The sequence below is a fragment of the Colossoma macropomum genome, unplaced genomic scaffold (assembly GCF_904425465.1).
Source record: "Colossoma macropomum unplaced genomic scaffold, Colossoma_macropomum, whole genome shotgun sequence".
NCBI lineage: Eukaryota > Metazoa > Chordata > Actinopteri > Characiformes > Serrasalmidae > Colossoma > Colossoma macropomum.
In genome coordinates, this window is record NW_023494789.1 from 36,822,183 (window position 1) to 36,839,856 (window position 17,674).

The 17,674-nt window shown below is 40.8% G+C and overlaps 1 protein-coding gene across 1 annotated transcript; it reads right to left on the minus strand.

Moving 5' to 3' along the window:
• Nucleotides 1-3,432: 3,432 nt before the first annotated feature.
• Nucleotides 3,433-17,383, minus strand: igsf8 (immunoglobulin superfamily, member 8). The gene is made up of 6 exons (XM_036571192.1): nt 16,880-17,383; nt 13,377-13,757; nt 11,527-11,979; nt 9,408-9,818; nt 8,588-9,013; nt 3,433-5,783 (listed from the first exon to the last, which is right to left on the minus strand). Exons 1-6 carry the CDS (start codon nt 16,968-16,970, stop codon nt 5,650-5,652), a joined length of 1,896 nt encoding a protein of 631 aa, XP_036427085.1. The 5' UTR covers nt 16,971-17,383; the 3' UTR covers nt 3,433-5,649.
• Nucleotides 17,384-17,674: the final 291 nt, after the last annotated feature.

Below are 17,674 nucleotides of genomic sequence, written 5' to 3' on the forward strand. Positions count from 1 at the left end.
AATCTGATTAATGAATCACATTTTTTACCACAGAGTTTGAAGCAAAGAGTAGGGGCTGGAAAATGTTTCTAAATTGTGGCAACATGTTATTTCAGTCACAGCACGAGTGGTTGGTGCTATATACTGCGATTTTGTTATTCTCTTTTAAGCATAGTATTTAGAATTGTATGAATTATGAGTCATGGAGGGGAGGGCTTTGGAAAAGCTGATTTAGGAATCTGCTTTAAGCTGTTGGTAAGAAAAAGTTGGTGTAAATATTTGTCAGTGTATATTAATGACTATGTTATGATTTCAATTTATTTTAACCTCTTAATGTTTTCCTTAACGTATAGCTATCCTCTCCCTGCACCTTTAAATTTTGTGTTTCCTAGAAATACAGTACAAAGAGTACCTGGATGAGTGTTTGTAATGTGGGCAGGACAGAGGTGAAGGGTGACAGGCAGGGCCGGGTGGTGGAGGTTGCGGCCTCTGGATCAAACTGAGGTTCGGTCTCATGGGTGTTACAAACAGTAACGGCAGTGATTTGTCACTCTGGCATGGGTACAGGGCTGCCAGATGTAACCTATAATCTACTCTCATCTAAAAGGGGCATCAACATGTGCACGAAACATTTCACTAATTTCATTTTAATACCACTTGCACACTATAAAATTCATACTGCTACTTATGTACAGGGCTCGAGTAGTTCTCCCTGACCTGTTGGAAAAGGCAATGTATCTTCTGAATCTCTGGTTAATACAAACTTGCTTGACACTCCATTTACTCATCACTGCATGTTGAAAATCTCCCATTGTCTGTAGAAAACAGTGCAGGTCTTTGATGGCCTTTCTATTTTTCGTGTCTAGTGCCAGTCGATGTTGGGCATCCAGTGTCCTTCTGTGTAAAAGTGTAGAACAAGGGTGTCAAACTCCACCACTGAAAGTGCCATATTAAAAATCTCAACAAATTTCTGGGCCAGCTGTGTTTTATTTTTGCTTAACATTTTGCCACGACCCCAACTGGCCATTGTTTGTTCAAAATACGCCAAAACTACAATGGCGAAAAATAGGCACTGAATACTTCAACAATTCAAAAATCAATTTGTTTTATATAAAATAGACTACATTAGCTGCAGATAACTATCTTGTTGGGGAGGGGGTGGGAGCACACATTATGTTGCAGTGCATGCTGGGAACTGTAGCGCAGCTCATGGTGAAATGGGCTAATATTAATAGAAAATTTATTTTGCGGGGCGAATAGGGTTGTGCCTGATTTGGCCTGCTGGCTTTGTGTTTAACACATGGGGTTTAGAACATTATTATTATGGCAATATTTGTGAACAGTTTGCGTTATATCTTTTTATGTGGCAGCTTTTAGATCTACTACTGTACTTCATTTTTAAGCTCACGTTTTCCTTTTAAAATGTTATTTCTAAAGTATACAGTACATATGTAACAAAATATAGTTCATGTTATAATATACTTTTTAAAATTTCAATTTAAAATTATCTACATTCTCTCTGCCCCCCCCCCGGCCCACCATAGTCATTGCACTTTTGCCCCCAGTACAAAAAGTTTGGGCATTTAGAGGCATTAAACTCTTCGTACGTCTGGTTCATAACACCAGCGCTTTGAATAATTCCACAAGCCTTTGATACGTTTTTCAGTTTTCAGTTTAAATGTGTGGTAGGCGATGCTGTCACTCACAGGCACTGGTGACCCACTGCAACAGTGAGTGGACATCTGTCTTTCTCTCCTCGGCTGCAGTCAGAAAAACCTTCATGTTGGCAAGTAGCTCCTCTCTCCTCCACCACATGTCCAGATCTGGTAGAAATGGCAGGGAATCCTCCTCATCATGCCACCCACCTCTCCCTGCTTGTAGACCAGCGGCCTAACGGATTAGGCTACTTCTTAGAGCAGTGAAACACATTAGCTCCTGGCAGGGGCGTTGCTAGGCAGGTTTTAGGGTGGCTTCAAACATCACCATGACCATGTCACCTAGACTATTGAACACGTAAGCGCAACTACAGAATAAGATCACTCTCTATCTGGTTGCACAAACTGAGACTGTACCAATCTATAATCTCTGTATTGAATAACAGATCTAGTAGCTGCAGCTTATCTAAGAGAGAGGAATAGCACTGCTTCACTTTAATACCTTTGTGTGTTTTATGCCTGTTGTAAGTGGATAGATATAGTAAGCTATTCAATTCAATTATTTTTGATCAATTTTCAACCTAACGCTACTCTAAAAGTACAGAGTGAACAGACATTTTGGTGAGCATGCCCTCAGACCCCCTTAGTAAAGGCTTAGTCCCCCATTCATAAATCGCTAGTGTTGCCTGGCTAATCCAAATCTAATTAATAAACAGAGATTTGATTATTTCAGATTAAAGCTAAATTTAACCAGAAACAGTCAGTTGTGTAAAATATGATAATGGAGTAGGCCAGCAGTCTTACCTATAATGTTGTGCCACCTCGAAACACGCATTCAGAACACATAGCAGCGGGTGAAGGAAACAGTTCAGTTCTGTTCCTGATTAAATAAATAATTATGTAATTTTTTAAATAACGGAGTAAATAATGCAAAGATGTGGACACTTTAGATGCATTCTCCAGAACACGCCACGAGGAGAAAGTTAGTTAATCTGGTGAACTACATATTGCCATGCTAATGAGTGTACTTCTAATGGTATGTGTGATATTTGTATACACCGTTTAGTGTGCTAGTATGTGGTTTGGGACGGGACACTAGTAATAGAGTGGGAAATCTCAACAATTTTATTTTTCAGCTTTCATTCATAGTCGCTACAGCAACAATTTAAATAAAATCAAGGCAGCACACTCAAATATCAGTTAATTAGGTTTAAAAATGAGATTTAAAAAAAAGTGATAAAAACGTGTTCTACAGCCTTTGCTGGATCAATTATGGATTTCTCTCTTTACAAACCGCCACAGCACTTCTGAATGAACTTGATGCTGCCCACCAAAACGGTGGCAGCGCGACTGTGATGTCATGGGAATGCTATTAATTGGTCAATAATGTAAATGGCGGCAACATTACAGACCTACATTACTTATATAGTTCATTAAAGAAAATGGAAAAAACACACAATCTAAGTTTTCTAAAGTAACCCTCATTTTTTTGTTTTCAAAACACACATTGAAGTGTATCAACACCCTTAAGAGCCCTTTAGCATTTAATACTCTTGTAAGTAAATACAACATTCCTTTGGGAACTCTTATGCCCTTATTTGTTTTTAATTGTCAGTCCCTTTCCATGGACATGACAAACTGTTAAAGTGTAGTCAAAATGAAAAAGAAATCAATTACAATGCATGTAATTAAAGCCGAGTTTAAACATAGGAAATATTCAGTGCTAAATACTCTTGCATAAAACACTGGCATCAATGTTTCATTTCCTTAATAACTGATTCACTGATCCTTCGAGACGTTTTGTTTTCATACATTATTTATTCATGATCCTGAATCGGCATTACACAGCACAAGCAGACACTGAATAGAATCACAATTCACTGTCAGTACTTGCACAATCAAAATGCAGTGGATCGTGGGCAACTGCTGAACACACAGAGCTTTGAAAACGTGAATATTGGCAGTCTAATAATTATAACAATAACAATTCACATTAAAATAAACAAAACTAAGGAAAAGACAGTACAGTGTTAAATTATGTGTACCTTAAACTCAAATTACATCTGAACCTAAAGCACTTTCATGGGTTAGCTTAGAGACTGACTCCTAGTCCGTCCAAACTCAGAACCACACAGTAATAGTACCAGTGCGTGAATCAAGAACAAAATGGCCACTGAGCTGAGTGGAACAGCTGTATGAAGTCAGCAGAGTGGCTGGTAAATTCACTGAGAGGAGTGGAGCGTCTGAAATGTAAACATTAGGATTAAGAGCCAGCGAATATTGTGTTACTCTCACTGACTTTCCACTCTCGGTCACATGGCTAAGAGGATAAAACCCGCTTTCGCCAGCCAGACACTGTAAATAAGTGCTTCAGCACAAAACAGCTTTATTTAGAAATTTTTTTCTAATGTATCAACCACATTAATAATCAGGGTAGAGGCTGTTAGTCTGACAAATCACAGTCGAACACAGCAATCAAATAAATTATGCTGTGACTCCAAACAAGAGACTCAGTCTCCCTTTCTCTCTCTCTCTTTTAAGCTACAATACTGTGGCTAAGCCCACATGCTAAGTCCAGATGTAAAGTAAAGCAAAAACAGTAAGCCAAAAGGAAGCACGCAGGTGCACAATGATTAGCCTTACTCCTACAGGCTACAACATACATAATCAAAGGAGGAAATTTAGAATTTCCTTCTGAAAGAGACTCATTTCACAGTAACAAATCAATAGCAGTGCAATACAGGCAAGCCACTGAACCGATAAAATACACAAACATAAACTATGAAAAAACATGGGTTTTAACAAACAGGATGTATTAATGACCAAAAACAAAGTTTTTAAGGAACGCTTTGGTCCTTGTCCCACTTTGGTCCTGCAGGCTTGGCCGAAAAGCTTGGCAACTATTTAACGTTGGTCTGATTTGGCTCAACTGTTGTGGAGAGCAACAGCATTTCAAGTAGAGTCCCTGCATTTCAAGCTGAGTCTCCTGACAGCTTAAGTGATGTTTACATACCAATAGTCCTTTATCCCGGTGTGAGGGGAGCAGCCATCAACTTTTCAGCACCAGAAAGTTCAGAGTCCCTTATAATAAAGTGGTTCACTAGCATTCTGGTGGTCAAGCTTATTGTGTAGATTATTTTACACATCCTCTATACCTCTTAACTATACATCTATAGTAGTTTGGATGCGTTCTTCAGCGTTTCTAAAGAATAGGGCCGCCACACATACAGTATTTAGTCTATTCCACCCACTGGAAGCTAGTTTCTACCATCAAGGGGTTGCTTAATTACTGGATAGAGTTCATGAACAGTGTGTGGGCTGAAAATGAATAAGTACCTGGAAGGGCTTGTCTTTAACTTCACAAAATTCAGTGCAACAGTCTGGATAGTTGCATAAATACCATAAAAACTATGGTAAAACATTTATGCCATGCTATATAGGAACTCTCTATAAACGTTTCTTATATGAAAAGAAGGATTTAAGATATCAGAACACATGAAAAACACATGAAAACATTTTTCAAAGTGGTTCATCCTTGGAACAAAACAATAACACAGCAAGGTGCTGACTTAAGATTTGGCCCCATGTGCATTCGGCAACAGCTTGACATTCGTAACCAAACACGGTTAGGCCTTCTGTGGCTTAGAGACAAAGAGTGAAAGGAGTGTGGGTTTACTAAGCGTACTTACCCACTGTATCACCTCCTTTCCTTACACTCACTGCTAGTGCACACTTTGTGTGAGTTAATATTCAACCCAAAAGTCAGTGGTGATAATGTGAGTGAAACAGTGCAGGCATGACAGGGCTGTGTCTCACACAGGCAGTCGGAATGATGATTATGGTAGTGGAGAAGCAGAACCATGATTTCTCTTCTATACATTTTTTAACTCAGGCTTACCACCAGAAGTCAGCATACTTCAGCGCTCAGTTGAAGTACAGACTTGGTTTTATTTGTTGTCCATATCATTCCTTAATTGGCCTCACAGTACCTTCTGCAGGGAAGTAGGTAAATTTCCTACTTCCTTATTTGAGAGCGCTGCCTGGCCAGTCGCTTCATGAAGCAGCAGGTTACCGTGGCAATGATAACCACTCCCACAAACAGGGCAGAGGACACTCCAACCACCAGCGGTATAAGAAGGAGGTCAGCAACTGCACAGGAGAGAGAAAACACATGTAAACACCAGATCGTTACATAGTAAATCTGACCACGCTTAGTGATGCCTTCAAGTTGTCTCTTGATGATAATACTCATTATTTATGCTGGCAAACCAAAGCACACCTTTTCCAATTGGGCAATTCCACCAATTTTACAGAATTTCTAAATAATTCTACCATTAAGATCCAAACAAAGTCATTCAGAGTCATTTAATGAAATGGTGAAATGAGCCATTCAAGAGAAACTTACTGAGTCAGAATTGTTTACACTGGTTATGATTGGAGCCAGATGTCCGAAGAATTTAGTGTCTCTAAAAGCTACCACACATAAAGCTGTAATATTAAAAGGGATATGAATACATTGCCTGATGCCAGGGATTTCAGATTTAGTACTGTTCACCACAACCAAAAGAAGATTCAATGATCATAAAATAGATAGATGTATTTGGGTTGTAGACATTGTGACCCCTGGTTGTTATCACTACTACTGTAATGAAATCAGAGTTTCTCTACAACGCACTAGGTCACATAAACCACCTTCAATGACTCTGTTTGCATCCCAACAACTAATCTTCAAACAAACAAACAAAGGAAAAACAGTGAAGTCCCTTTCAGCACTTTTGGGGGTGGTTAGTTCGAATTTTCACTGAAAGCAAACACATTTTTTTAAATCATGAGTGCTGAAAGAAAACAGAAAATGTAAATGTCTGAGTATTTCAGGACATTCAGCAAATGTAATGAAGCAAACAGCCATTATTTTCCCTGATTTCTTTTAGGTTTTTCATTACATAAATGACCCAACCCAATAAAGTACTCTTATTGATTTTAAACTCATTTCATGTTGCCTGAGACAACACTAAAAATCCCAACATTTATCCCACCTGAATCTAAAAGTTATGATTGTATCCTTGTCATGTCAGTGTTACTAGGCTACCCTTCCTATCACCAGTAGACCTGCCAACCCTCAGGGACTGGCTAAGAGCTCCCAGAATTCAGAAAATTCAATCCTCAGTTTTAATGAGATTGACAGTTTTGTACGTAGTGGCTTCAAAGAGGTATGAGCTGAGCAGCACCCGGGAAATGTTGGCTGTAAACAAAAAGCCCTGATTTATTTTTTTTAGGCAGGGTTAGGGCTCAAAGTTTAATCATATATCGAAACTGCAATTGTCAAATCGCAAGAGCGGCAATTTTTTTTAATTACAGCCTACATTATCAACAATGTTGTCTTAACAATTTTAAGTGGGGAAATTTAAACTAATAACAATGAGTTTGCAAACCCCCTGTTAGACCAATCAGAATCAGAAGCAAACAAACACCCATGCGCTATGTACATGACAACACAACCACAACTAACTATCAGTCTGGCGCATTTTGTTCAGCATTAAAGACTCAAGCCAGGAAAAGTGGAAAATGTTGGTCTTGTCCAAAAAAAATTAATTAATAAATAAAAAATAATAATAAAAATCAAGCCTGGACCACAACTTATATAAATAATTCAAATTGTGCAGCCTTAGACAGGGGAGTCCAACCTTATCCGCAAAGGGCCGGCATAGCTGCAAGTTTTCACTGCAAACAAGCACGAGCGCTTTCAACTTGTTTATCAATGGGTCTCCGTCTTCCAACAACTGATCATCTGCGCTCTTCCTTTGCTGGAATGAAAACCACACCACAACAGTGTTTTCTGTAAGAAAAGCACTGTATTCCAGATAAATTACTTTCACATGTGACCACAAAGAACAAAAGCAACCATCTTCAGAATCATACTCTCTCCTATTCGCGCCCGAGTGTTCACCCACCGTCTTTGCCAAGATACAGCGTCATGTTTACCAAATATCTGTAGTAAACCAAAACATATTTTTTGGGGTTTTTCTGCAATAGCCTGTACCGTTTGACCTTTCCCTTTCTATTGCTATCGTTTTACTCTGATCTAAACTGTACTTTGCAAAACTTTTGCCAGTTTTTTTCCAGATATTCTGTGAGGTAAATGAGATGAAGCAAGCAGGCTACTGAATAAATCTATTAAAACCCCCTGAGTCACTGGAAAAGCCCACGCAGACACAACGCAGTCTAACGTAAAAATGACAACTATGGCCTTTTGTGGTGTAAATACTCAGATAAGGCAAGTAGGCTATGGAATAACCGCTGTTAAAAATATCAACTTACTGGAATAGTGGGAAAAAGAGCCAGCTCATAGAAACAAAACACAATCTAACATAAACGTCAAAATGACCACTAACGGCTTCAGAGGTAGAAATACTCAGATTTTGTGTTCTGCAATACTGATCTCATATTGTGCATAAAAGTGCATCGAATATGCACTAAAAGTCTGGGAACAGTACACACTGGGGTTTTATTTTGTCGAAAGGCAGTCACAATAACCATTTTGGCCTTTCTACTGTTAAGGGTATGCAGTGACCTTTTTCAATCCAGCAACCACAGCTTGCTCCAACAGGCTTTGTTCTCAGTGTTCAACGACTTACTCAACCACAAAATTATTTGAAATGCCAATCTCTAGTTTCTACAGGGCCACATTTCCCAAAAACTCCACACATTATCATTAAAGAAAGAATGGTCAAAGAATGCTCCACTACTGGCCAGATCTGGTCTGGATATTTTACCCACATTAATGAAATGAAGAGGTAATGAAACTAAACAAACTGAAAATACAAACTTTTAACAAAGAAAGAGGAAGAACTAAATGAAAGAAGGAAAAGGAAGAGAGATATAAAAAGTTAGGCACAAGACCACATAGCCTTTTCCTCTTTTCTCTCTTTATGATGGTATTTCTTGAAGCTTACCTCGTGCATACAGGTACACGCGCACCATGGCTGACTCCGTCTTGGCACCTGTGCTGTACCAGCCTCCATGGGGGTCCTGTGTCCACACCTCTGCCTGGCACTGGTAATATCCCTGGTCTCCCTCATGTGCTGAGAAGATGCGGAGCCTGTAGGTCCCGGCAGAGATGCGGTCGACGCTTAAATCACTTCCATTACTGTAGATACGAGACATTCCATCGTATGTCAGAGTGGCAAGGACGCTGCCTTTGGTGTCTTCTGAGGGCATCTCCTCTTTCCCATCAGGGTCCTCTTTCTTTTGCAGCCACTGCACTTCCACCTGGGCTGGGCCTGTGGTCATCACAGAGATGTTGCAGAGCAAGGTAACGGTGCTCCCGCGCTTCAGGAGTGGTCGCCGTGGCAAGTCTACTACTGCGGATACACTGACATCTGAGCAAACACACAGAAAAACAAAGCCTGTCTTACAAAAACTCTCTAGGTACTAAATTCTCAGTTCACACTAGGGTGGAATTTTATAATCGAATCAGTTATTCAATTAACTGATTAATCGCATCAATATGCCTTCTGTGGTTCCTCTCACTTTGCCCTGCTCACAGCACCACCATGATTCAAAGTTCTGTCTATGCAACAGTAGTTTCTACTTTTATGGTACAATGAAACGGGAGCCGTATTTCTCCAAATTCTTCCTATAGTGTATTGCAACCTGTTGGAATGACCGCAGGTGTCACATGAACACTGACTTCTCTTTCGTGATTGATGTTGTCGACCACTCATCTACTTTGTTGACTAGGACAATTACGTATTTTTATCCACATTCACTCACCTTTACTCCTAAGGCTGACTGTTACTCCCTCTGACCTCTGAGTGAGGGTGGCAGGGCTGGATGGTTCTGGACTGGGTCGCCCGGCGTACACACTCACAGCACAGCGATAGACTCCAGCGTCTGCCGGATGGGCAGAAAAGCGCCTCAAGGAGAACCTCCCATCAGCCTCCTTTTCCATGCTGCCCCCTCCTCCCCTGCTGGTGTCGTCCCCCCAGCTCACCACCCCGTCAGGCCCCATCCGGGCCACCTCAACCTCCACACCCCCTGATGGTCCACGTCGCATCCACTGGACCAGCAGAGCCGAGCGGTTCCACCAACCAGCACCCAACACCTGGCATGTAAGGCTAAGAGGAGAACCAGGCTGCAGAGAAACTTCACCAACTGGCACCACGCTGACGGATAGACTGTCCGCTGTGGAGACAGTTATTACTCAGTTATCGTACAGCAATACTGTAATATGTGTAACTACATAAATTAATGCAGTGGTTTTTAGTCTTGTGCTGCACATTTACAGACATGAAAATTCCTGAACAGTAAAAAAAAAAAAGGTAATCTTAAAGTTCAGAAACCAGCCCCTGTGGCAAGGTATGGCAGCGTCGTTCCTACACTGCAAACATCATGCAACTTTCCAACCAAAAAATAAAGTTAAAAAATCATTAACATAAATTGTTGAGTTAACTCAACTTCAAAAAATAAGTTAACAAAAGGTAAAACACAAATTATTCTTCTTTCACCTTAATACTGGAAGTTCAGTGAAAATTTTAAGCAAATCAGGAAACTTACTTTAAGTTAAAAAGTTGCATCGTTTTTTACAGCATAAGAAAAGTTTAGTGATTTCAATGTGAACATTGTGGTGAACCTGGTGGGTTGGCTGAATAAAGACCACAAAATGCTACTGTGCTGTGTTTGTGGAACGAGGGATTCTCTTAGAATTTTCTGCTGGTAGCAGACACCCACTTCCACTTTCCCTTCCACAAAATGAAAAACTCCGCAAATCTCATTTTGATTTCATGTGAATGGCATGTTCATTACTCAAAACAACAAATTTCCCTGAAAGGCGCCGAGTTTGCATGTATGCTTTTAGGTATTTTCCTTGCTCTAACTAACACACTCACTTCAACTCATGAAGAACTAATTAGTTAAATAGCTGATTAGTTGGATCAGAAGGGAAAACAGACCAGGCACCTATCTCTTTAAATGGGGAGAGACCTAAAAGAGGAAAACTGATAGACATGTTGTTGTTTTAAAAACATATTTGAAATCAAGGGGAAAATCTGACAAAATTGCGTAACTAGTCTGTTGCTTTTTCTGCAAAACACAACATATGAAAAACATGTATTTCAGGTTGTTCTATCTTCTGCCCATGCGCATATCTACACAACAAGGGGGGGCTTTTCCCTATTAAAGCTTTACCCGAAAGCCGACTGGCTGTTTTCACTGAAAGGCGGGGCTTTCCCTGTAAACAGATGTCATGTTCAGGCTTACAAGCTTTCACATTCGCTTCTCAACCAGTGAACCAGCCGCCTCCTCTTATTATAATGTCTCTGGTTTAGCCCAAAGCTTCAAGGTACATTAAGTCTTGTTTTGCTTGTAAGATCCTGGCAACAGTGAAAGAGACTGACATTTCCCCCCCAGGTCACATATTATAGAACAACTGAAGGAGAATGACAGTGGAGCATTTTTAATCAGTAACTGTTTATCTAACCGCCTTAATCTTGAAATAATACTTCTTTGAAATTGAACCTATATAAGGAGCCTGAGAGCAAAAAGAATATACCATTACAAGAAGTACAAATCTGCTTATCACCACACTTCAGCCAGTCAGATAAACAAGCAAATGTGTCTACAGAAAGCAGCATGTATTTTTAAAAACAAGGTAGTTCTGATTATGTTTCCAACTGGATGCTTTGTAAAGGTTGTACATTTCACACAATAAAACAACTGCCTTTACACTCAACTCACACTCCAACAAATGATCACAACAAAATGTATCATTCAGACACAACTGCTAGACTTCTCTTAGCACTGTTGTGGATTTTATTACGCTCCCTTGACCAGCCTTGAATTATTCTCATCAGTTAGAAACAGACCAAGAGAGCTAAGAGTTGGAATATCTGACCTAGTGGTTGGACAGAGAGGTTTCCCAGCTCCATGGTCCTCTGAGCGATTCGTTCCCACTGGCCGGACGGGTCCAAGATCCATTGTGCTGCCTCACAGAAGTACGAACCGGAATCCTCTGGGGCTAGCACACTCATCTTCAACACATACAGGTCCCTCCCTCCATCCCCACTCCTCTTCTCCAGAGTGATCTCCCCATCTTTGTACCTCTTCTCGTAAGAGCCGCCCCGGCCAGGCGTCACACGCAGATCACGGTCGAGGGAGATGATCTCTCTCAGGTTGTGGCCTAAAGATCCAGAATCCGTGCTACCTCGCACCCCAAACGTGACAGACAGGTGAGTGTGCTGGGCTGACTGGACAGATGCGGCGCACGTCAGCTGTAGCTCTGTCCCCTCCATGACGGGTTGGCCACTCAGAATTCGAGAGTGTGTTATCAGCAACGTGTCTTGAATCACTGCATGAAACGGTAAACAAGTGAGATGCTTCATTTCAAAATGCTGTATATTCACCTGTAATACCTGTACCCGTATAAGTACTATTAATCATAATATATCACTAATATTTCTTACATGTGTAAAGCTCACTCGCAGTAATGAACAAAAGGACATTCCTGAAAGGGATCTATAATGCATTTTGGGAATGAAACCAAATATAAAGGGCCTGATCACTTCTGAATGTGGTCTGAGTGATCTAATTATCCCTAGGTGTGTTTATATCTGCTTTTGCATGTGGTCAGGTGAACTCCAAACATGATCTGATCACTGAAAAAACACAATGATGTCACTTTTCACAGACAGGTTTAGTTTGTGACTGTAATTCAGCATGTGCAGCGTGCTGGGATAACTGCTTAGCCATGAGCATTTTGGTTATGTCTCTGTAGTACTGCTTTATGTTTTAGTGCTTTTCAAAAACTTAATGGATACTGTTACAGTGCTGTATGTGCACAGTACATGTTCATGAACATGTTGCTATTCACTGATCACTGTACAGGCACAGACTCTCCCACACATGCAAATGTGCCCAAATATTGACTACTGCCTCTGGGGCTGCTGTCCTGTATACCAAAAGTGAAGAAAGATCATTCTTCTGCCTCCCTATGCTCTAGAGTGAGCCACACCTACGTTATAGACTGAGTCACACCTATAATATAGTTCTGTAAAGCTCCCCTGCATTTTTACTCATTATTCTTGTATTTTGTAAACTTAAATTTATGGTCAATATTAAAAGGCCTGTATCCAACATTTTCTTGCTTTATCCCTTAGAATTAAACATGCTGTTTGGTGGTGTGCCCTTAAGACTGACATACAGAAATGAGCTCTGTTCTGACTGCCTACCCTGTTCTGTGTCTCATTCACAAAGCAGTCCGTGCTGAAATGCTGTTTATTACATCAGCTTGAATGGGTGGGGGTTAACCACTGTAGGCTGAATAGAGGGATATATGCAAATAAGTTTGTTTTTGTGACATCATAAAAACAATGAATTAGTAACAGTTTTTAGTAGCTGTTTTTGCAGCTTAGTTTAGGCCATATTTGGACTATATGGACTGGAGAGTGAATCTTTTACAGTTTTATATACTACAACAAATTTCCATGTCAAAACATGGAGAAAAAAAATCAGTTTGCCAAAATATGGGCCCTTTAATAATAATAATAAAAAGGTAATCATTCTCGCCAATCTGAAGAGGCAAACACTAAATAACAATATCTGCTGGACATCCAGTTTGCCCGTTTTGTCATCATATTATATTGTATCGTGTTGTGATGCTTGTATTATGATACGTATTGTATTGTGAAGTTGCTAATATGAGCTCTATGTTGATGAAGGTGCAAACAGCTTCTGTAAGCGAGGTACCTTTGATGACCACAGAGGCACTGTAATTGCCTTGATATCGCAAGTCAGTGCTCGGTGTGTAACACTCATAGCGTCCTTGATCGTCCGGGCGGAGCCTTTGAATTACCAGCCTGGCTTGGTCACCGGAGTCCCTCTCCACTCGAACCTCGCCTGAGCGAACCCGCCCCTGGAACGGGGTGTAGGGAAACCCCTGATCTCTAGTGGACACCACCCCAATCTGCAATGCACCTGCACCCTCTTTGTACAGGAACCACTCAAAATCCTGTGTCCGTGGACCCTCATAGCCGGAAACGGTGCAACGCAGGGACAAGGGGAACCCTGCTACGCGGTACAGTGGACCAGTGGGAAGAGTGACCTCACGACATACAACAAGCTGGGACTCTATTATAGTGACAGAAAGGACAGCAAAACAAACAGAAAACAAGAGGGAGGGGGAGAGATAGAGAGAGGGGAAGCAAACATGCACCACATTAAATATGTCACTGAGTTACATGTTCACCACAGCAATCAATAAGTGGAACAAAACAAATTAGTTTTCATCAGGCAATCCATGAAGCCCACATAGTCAGTCAGTTACAATGCACAACTCAATCAGACCGCTACTGGTCAAAGACGGCAGTCACACCCTTTCATAATCTAACAAGCACACAAATACTGTGGGATAGTTAACATCAGCATGGAATCAGAATGGCACCAGCATTGACAATATTTCCTTAAAGCTCACTAAACAGATTATCCTAATAAACAAATGGATGGTCAGATGAATCAGTGAGGTTGAGGAAGTACTGCATGCCTGCATTCACACTGTCTGTCAGAAGTCTGGTGACTTAGCTTTTTCAAAATGCTTTCAACAAATGATAAACTTTTCAGTAACACTTCATCTAAAGGCTCTAGAAAAAGCTACAAAAGCCTGACGCTGTTGGAATAAGCTTTTATAAATGTTTATGTAGGTTTATGTCCTGTTGTCATGAAAAGCTATGTATTTGCCACGCCCTACAAAAGCTGCCTTTCAGTAAACCGTGACCAAGTTTACTTTGGTTTCCAATGACTTCATATGACAATGAATTATCATGTTTATTTTGAGGGTAAATATTTGTGGCAATATTTGCAACACTGCTTTGCTACACTTTTATCCCTTTGTTGTGATGTCAGCACTCAAGTCGTTCAGGTGTTTAAACCATCTTTGGCACCTCTGGACCTCTGGAGTTTCAGTATGTAACTTTAACAGCAGTTTAGAAAGGAGAACTGTCAAATTATTATTTAGACAAAACCTACTCTGTGTACGAAGTGTTGTAAATTATACCCTTTGACACAAAAATATACTTTTGCCATGCATCGCATGATCCTTCCCCTCTGAAAAACAGTCATCTACATGAATACGGTTGTTGTTTTACTAATGTGTTCAATGTCACAGTTTACACATCATATGGACTTCATTTGGGGATTCCCACGGCCTGCTTCTCTGGGCTTAAGGGCATTGTCTACCGATGCCTTCCCCACAGTCGGCACCCCCTGCTTGGTCGCCCAACCCCCAACACAAGCGTCTGTTGTGCAATGTGAATAAAAGAGCTTTATCTGAGTACTACCTAGTGCTCAGACTGCGCTGTGAAACTATGATGTCAGAGCAGTGAACTCATGTAGTCCTTCTCATGGCATGTATAAAATGCTGATGAGCTTCTTTTTATGTTATTGTGTAAATGTGAACGGACTCAACAGTTTAACAAGCATTTATCAAAATGTCCTCAGCTTACAGGATCTCATCAAGCAGGAAATGCAGGTTCCAAAATGAATCGTATAATCAACACTGATGAGTATATTCAAAAAATCCAATCCCTAGTCTATGGATTAAAACGCGTCCCATGGAGTAAATTCATTCTGCCAAATATGATTTCAAACTGCAGACAGTAATGGGAATACTATGGGAGCCCACTCTACGTCACGCAAGTACATCAAATTTGACTTAGCATCTCAAGATAATGATTCATTCTTGAAACACTGACTTTATATCTTAAAAGAACGGCTTATTTTCAATTACACTAAAATTACTGTATTTAATACTGACTTAGTATGGATTTATTTTCTTGAGATTTTGATATTCTGCATTATAAATAGTTATTAAATAAATAAAAGTGTGTAATTATTTGGAGATAATAAGCCATTATCACAAGATGCTACGTTATTATTTTGACACAGTAAGTCAAAAATTTGACAGAATTAGTCATTACTTATTTCGAGATACTAAGTCGATTTTGCTGCTAGAAACAGAAAAGGCAATGTTTCTCTACCTGGCGGGAATGGGTTTCCACAGAATACCCTTCCCTGGAGTGTCTTCATCATAAGACACAGTGCAATTCTAAATATCCTTTAACTTCCCTTTACCTGTGACTCAGTTCCTGAGGTGATGCTAAGCGTACCTCCACACTGTAATTACTTCTCCGTATTTGGGCACACAGCCCAGCCACACCTCACTGTATGGCAGTTTGATGACATGGTGATGTGAGTGTAAAGACACACACCCCGACGCAACACGCAGAACCTGAAAAACGAGGCAGGTGTTTCAGGAGGTGGGTTTGAAGTGGGCGCTTCCTCCCGCACTAGCTCTGGAACAGGCTTTAAGCGGATCACACAGGCTCATTACAGCACCACTGGGTGTGCTGAAGAAGCAATCCTGGAAAGCTTTTACTCAATGAAACTTGGGCCTACATGTTAAAAATATGACTTAGAACAGCATAACGACTGAGTGAAGCCAGCAACAGGGCCAGATTAATATCCGGTGCTGCCCCTGGGCATCACAGCAATAGTGCCCATCCCCACAGACCTACTGATAATAGATAATAAAGACTGTTTGCTGAAAAGGTCCTGCTTTTACTGAAAATTCGTAATATCGGTTCTTTGCAAAATAACACTGCTTCAGCTAAGACCTTGTCAAGATCAGTCAGGTAATACTATAATGTGCCAAAATAAGATGTCAAAATGATCCTGTCATAGATGCCACTGTCTGCCAAATTTACACAATGATGATGCTTTTTGAATATTTATAGCTGGTTTTGAGGCTGACTTTTGTGGGCGTGTGAATAGATTTAAGCTGATTTAAAAAGTGCTATGATAACAGCTTAAAATAATTTAAAATCAAGCAATTTTTGGAGCCATCTTTTGGTGCCTGGGCAGTCACCCAGCTCACCCATATATATAGCTTGTAAGGTTAGATCCAGACATGACCAGCAATACACCATTATCGGTTGCATCTATCTAGCCACAGTTCTCATTGGTGGTGTAGCATCTAATGCGTTTTGAATGGAGACGCAAACTTCCATCATCACAAATTACACGACCTGCTGGTTCCCTGCTAATACGATACGACGCAATTTCGGAATCTAACTTAGAGCCACGAACTCAATCGGATCAAACAAACCACACTATTACATTTAGGCGATGTTCCGGGCTATAGGCAGCAATCTGATTGTGGATTAAAGTAACAGATGGGTGCAGCAGGATGGACTTACCCCACACAAACCCGATGATGAGCAGTAACGTTAGCCGCCTCGGTGCCATCATCATCCCGCTGTGGTCGCCACAACACAGTCGCACGCCCATTCACGCCTTTAACTCTTCCTATTACGGCGTGATTTGACACGCATAGCCGCTTGACAGGTCTTTACTAGCCCGGGTGTAGGTCTCCAAATCCAGAATACAGACGGGTAAATTAAATAATTAATTGGAAGAACAAGCAAACAAAAATCCAACGTTAGCTCAGTCTGGCTAACGTGGCTAACCAGCTCGTTCAGTCAAATCGTGTTATTCAGTTCAGCTAGCGTTAACTATGCACCTCAGTACCGTCTACACACAGTTATCCCATTACTCGTAGGGTTATGTCCCAGCACTGCGGCCAATATAGAAACATTTAGTTACAAGTAAAGTAGATATTATAGTTAAAATGTAAGGCTGCTCTGTTTTAAAGCTGCCCGCCCGTTTATCCGTGCAGTGGGCGGTTTGTCACCCCCGGCCGTTCGGCAAGGCTAAACTGCCCTGCCACGGCCAGTGAACACCCTCTCACCTGATTGGTCAAAAAAACATAAGCGATGTTGTCTCAGCCAATAGAAATTAAATGCGATAGCCCGGCGCTGCATCGACGTGTGCCTGAGCCAATCACAGATTTCTTCGGTATCTGAAAATCGTTGTCACTAAAAAAATGTTTGTTTTGGTAAACCGTAGGCCTGTGTTACATGATACAGAGTGAGACACACGACCATTTTCGTTATTGTCGTATACATTTGTCATCTACACGTTTATTTCTCCCA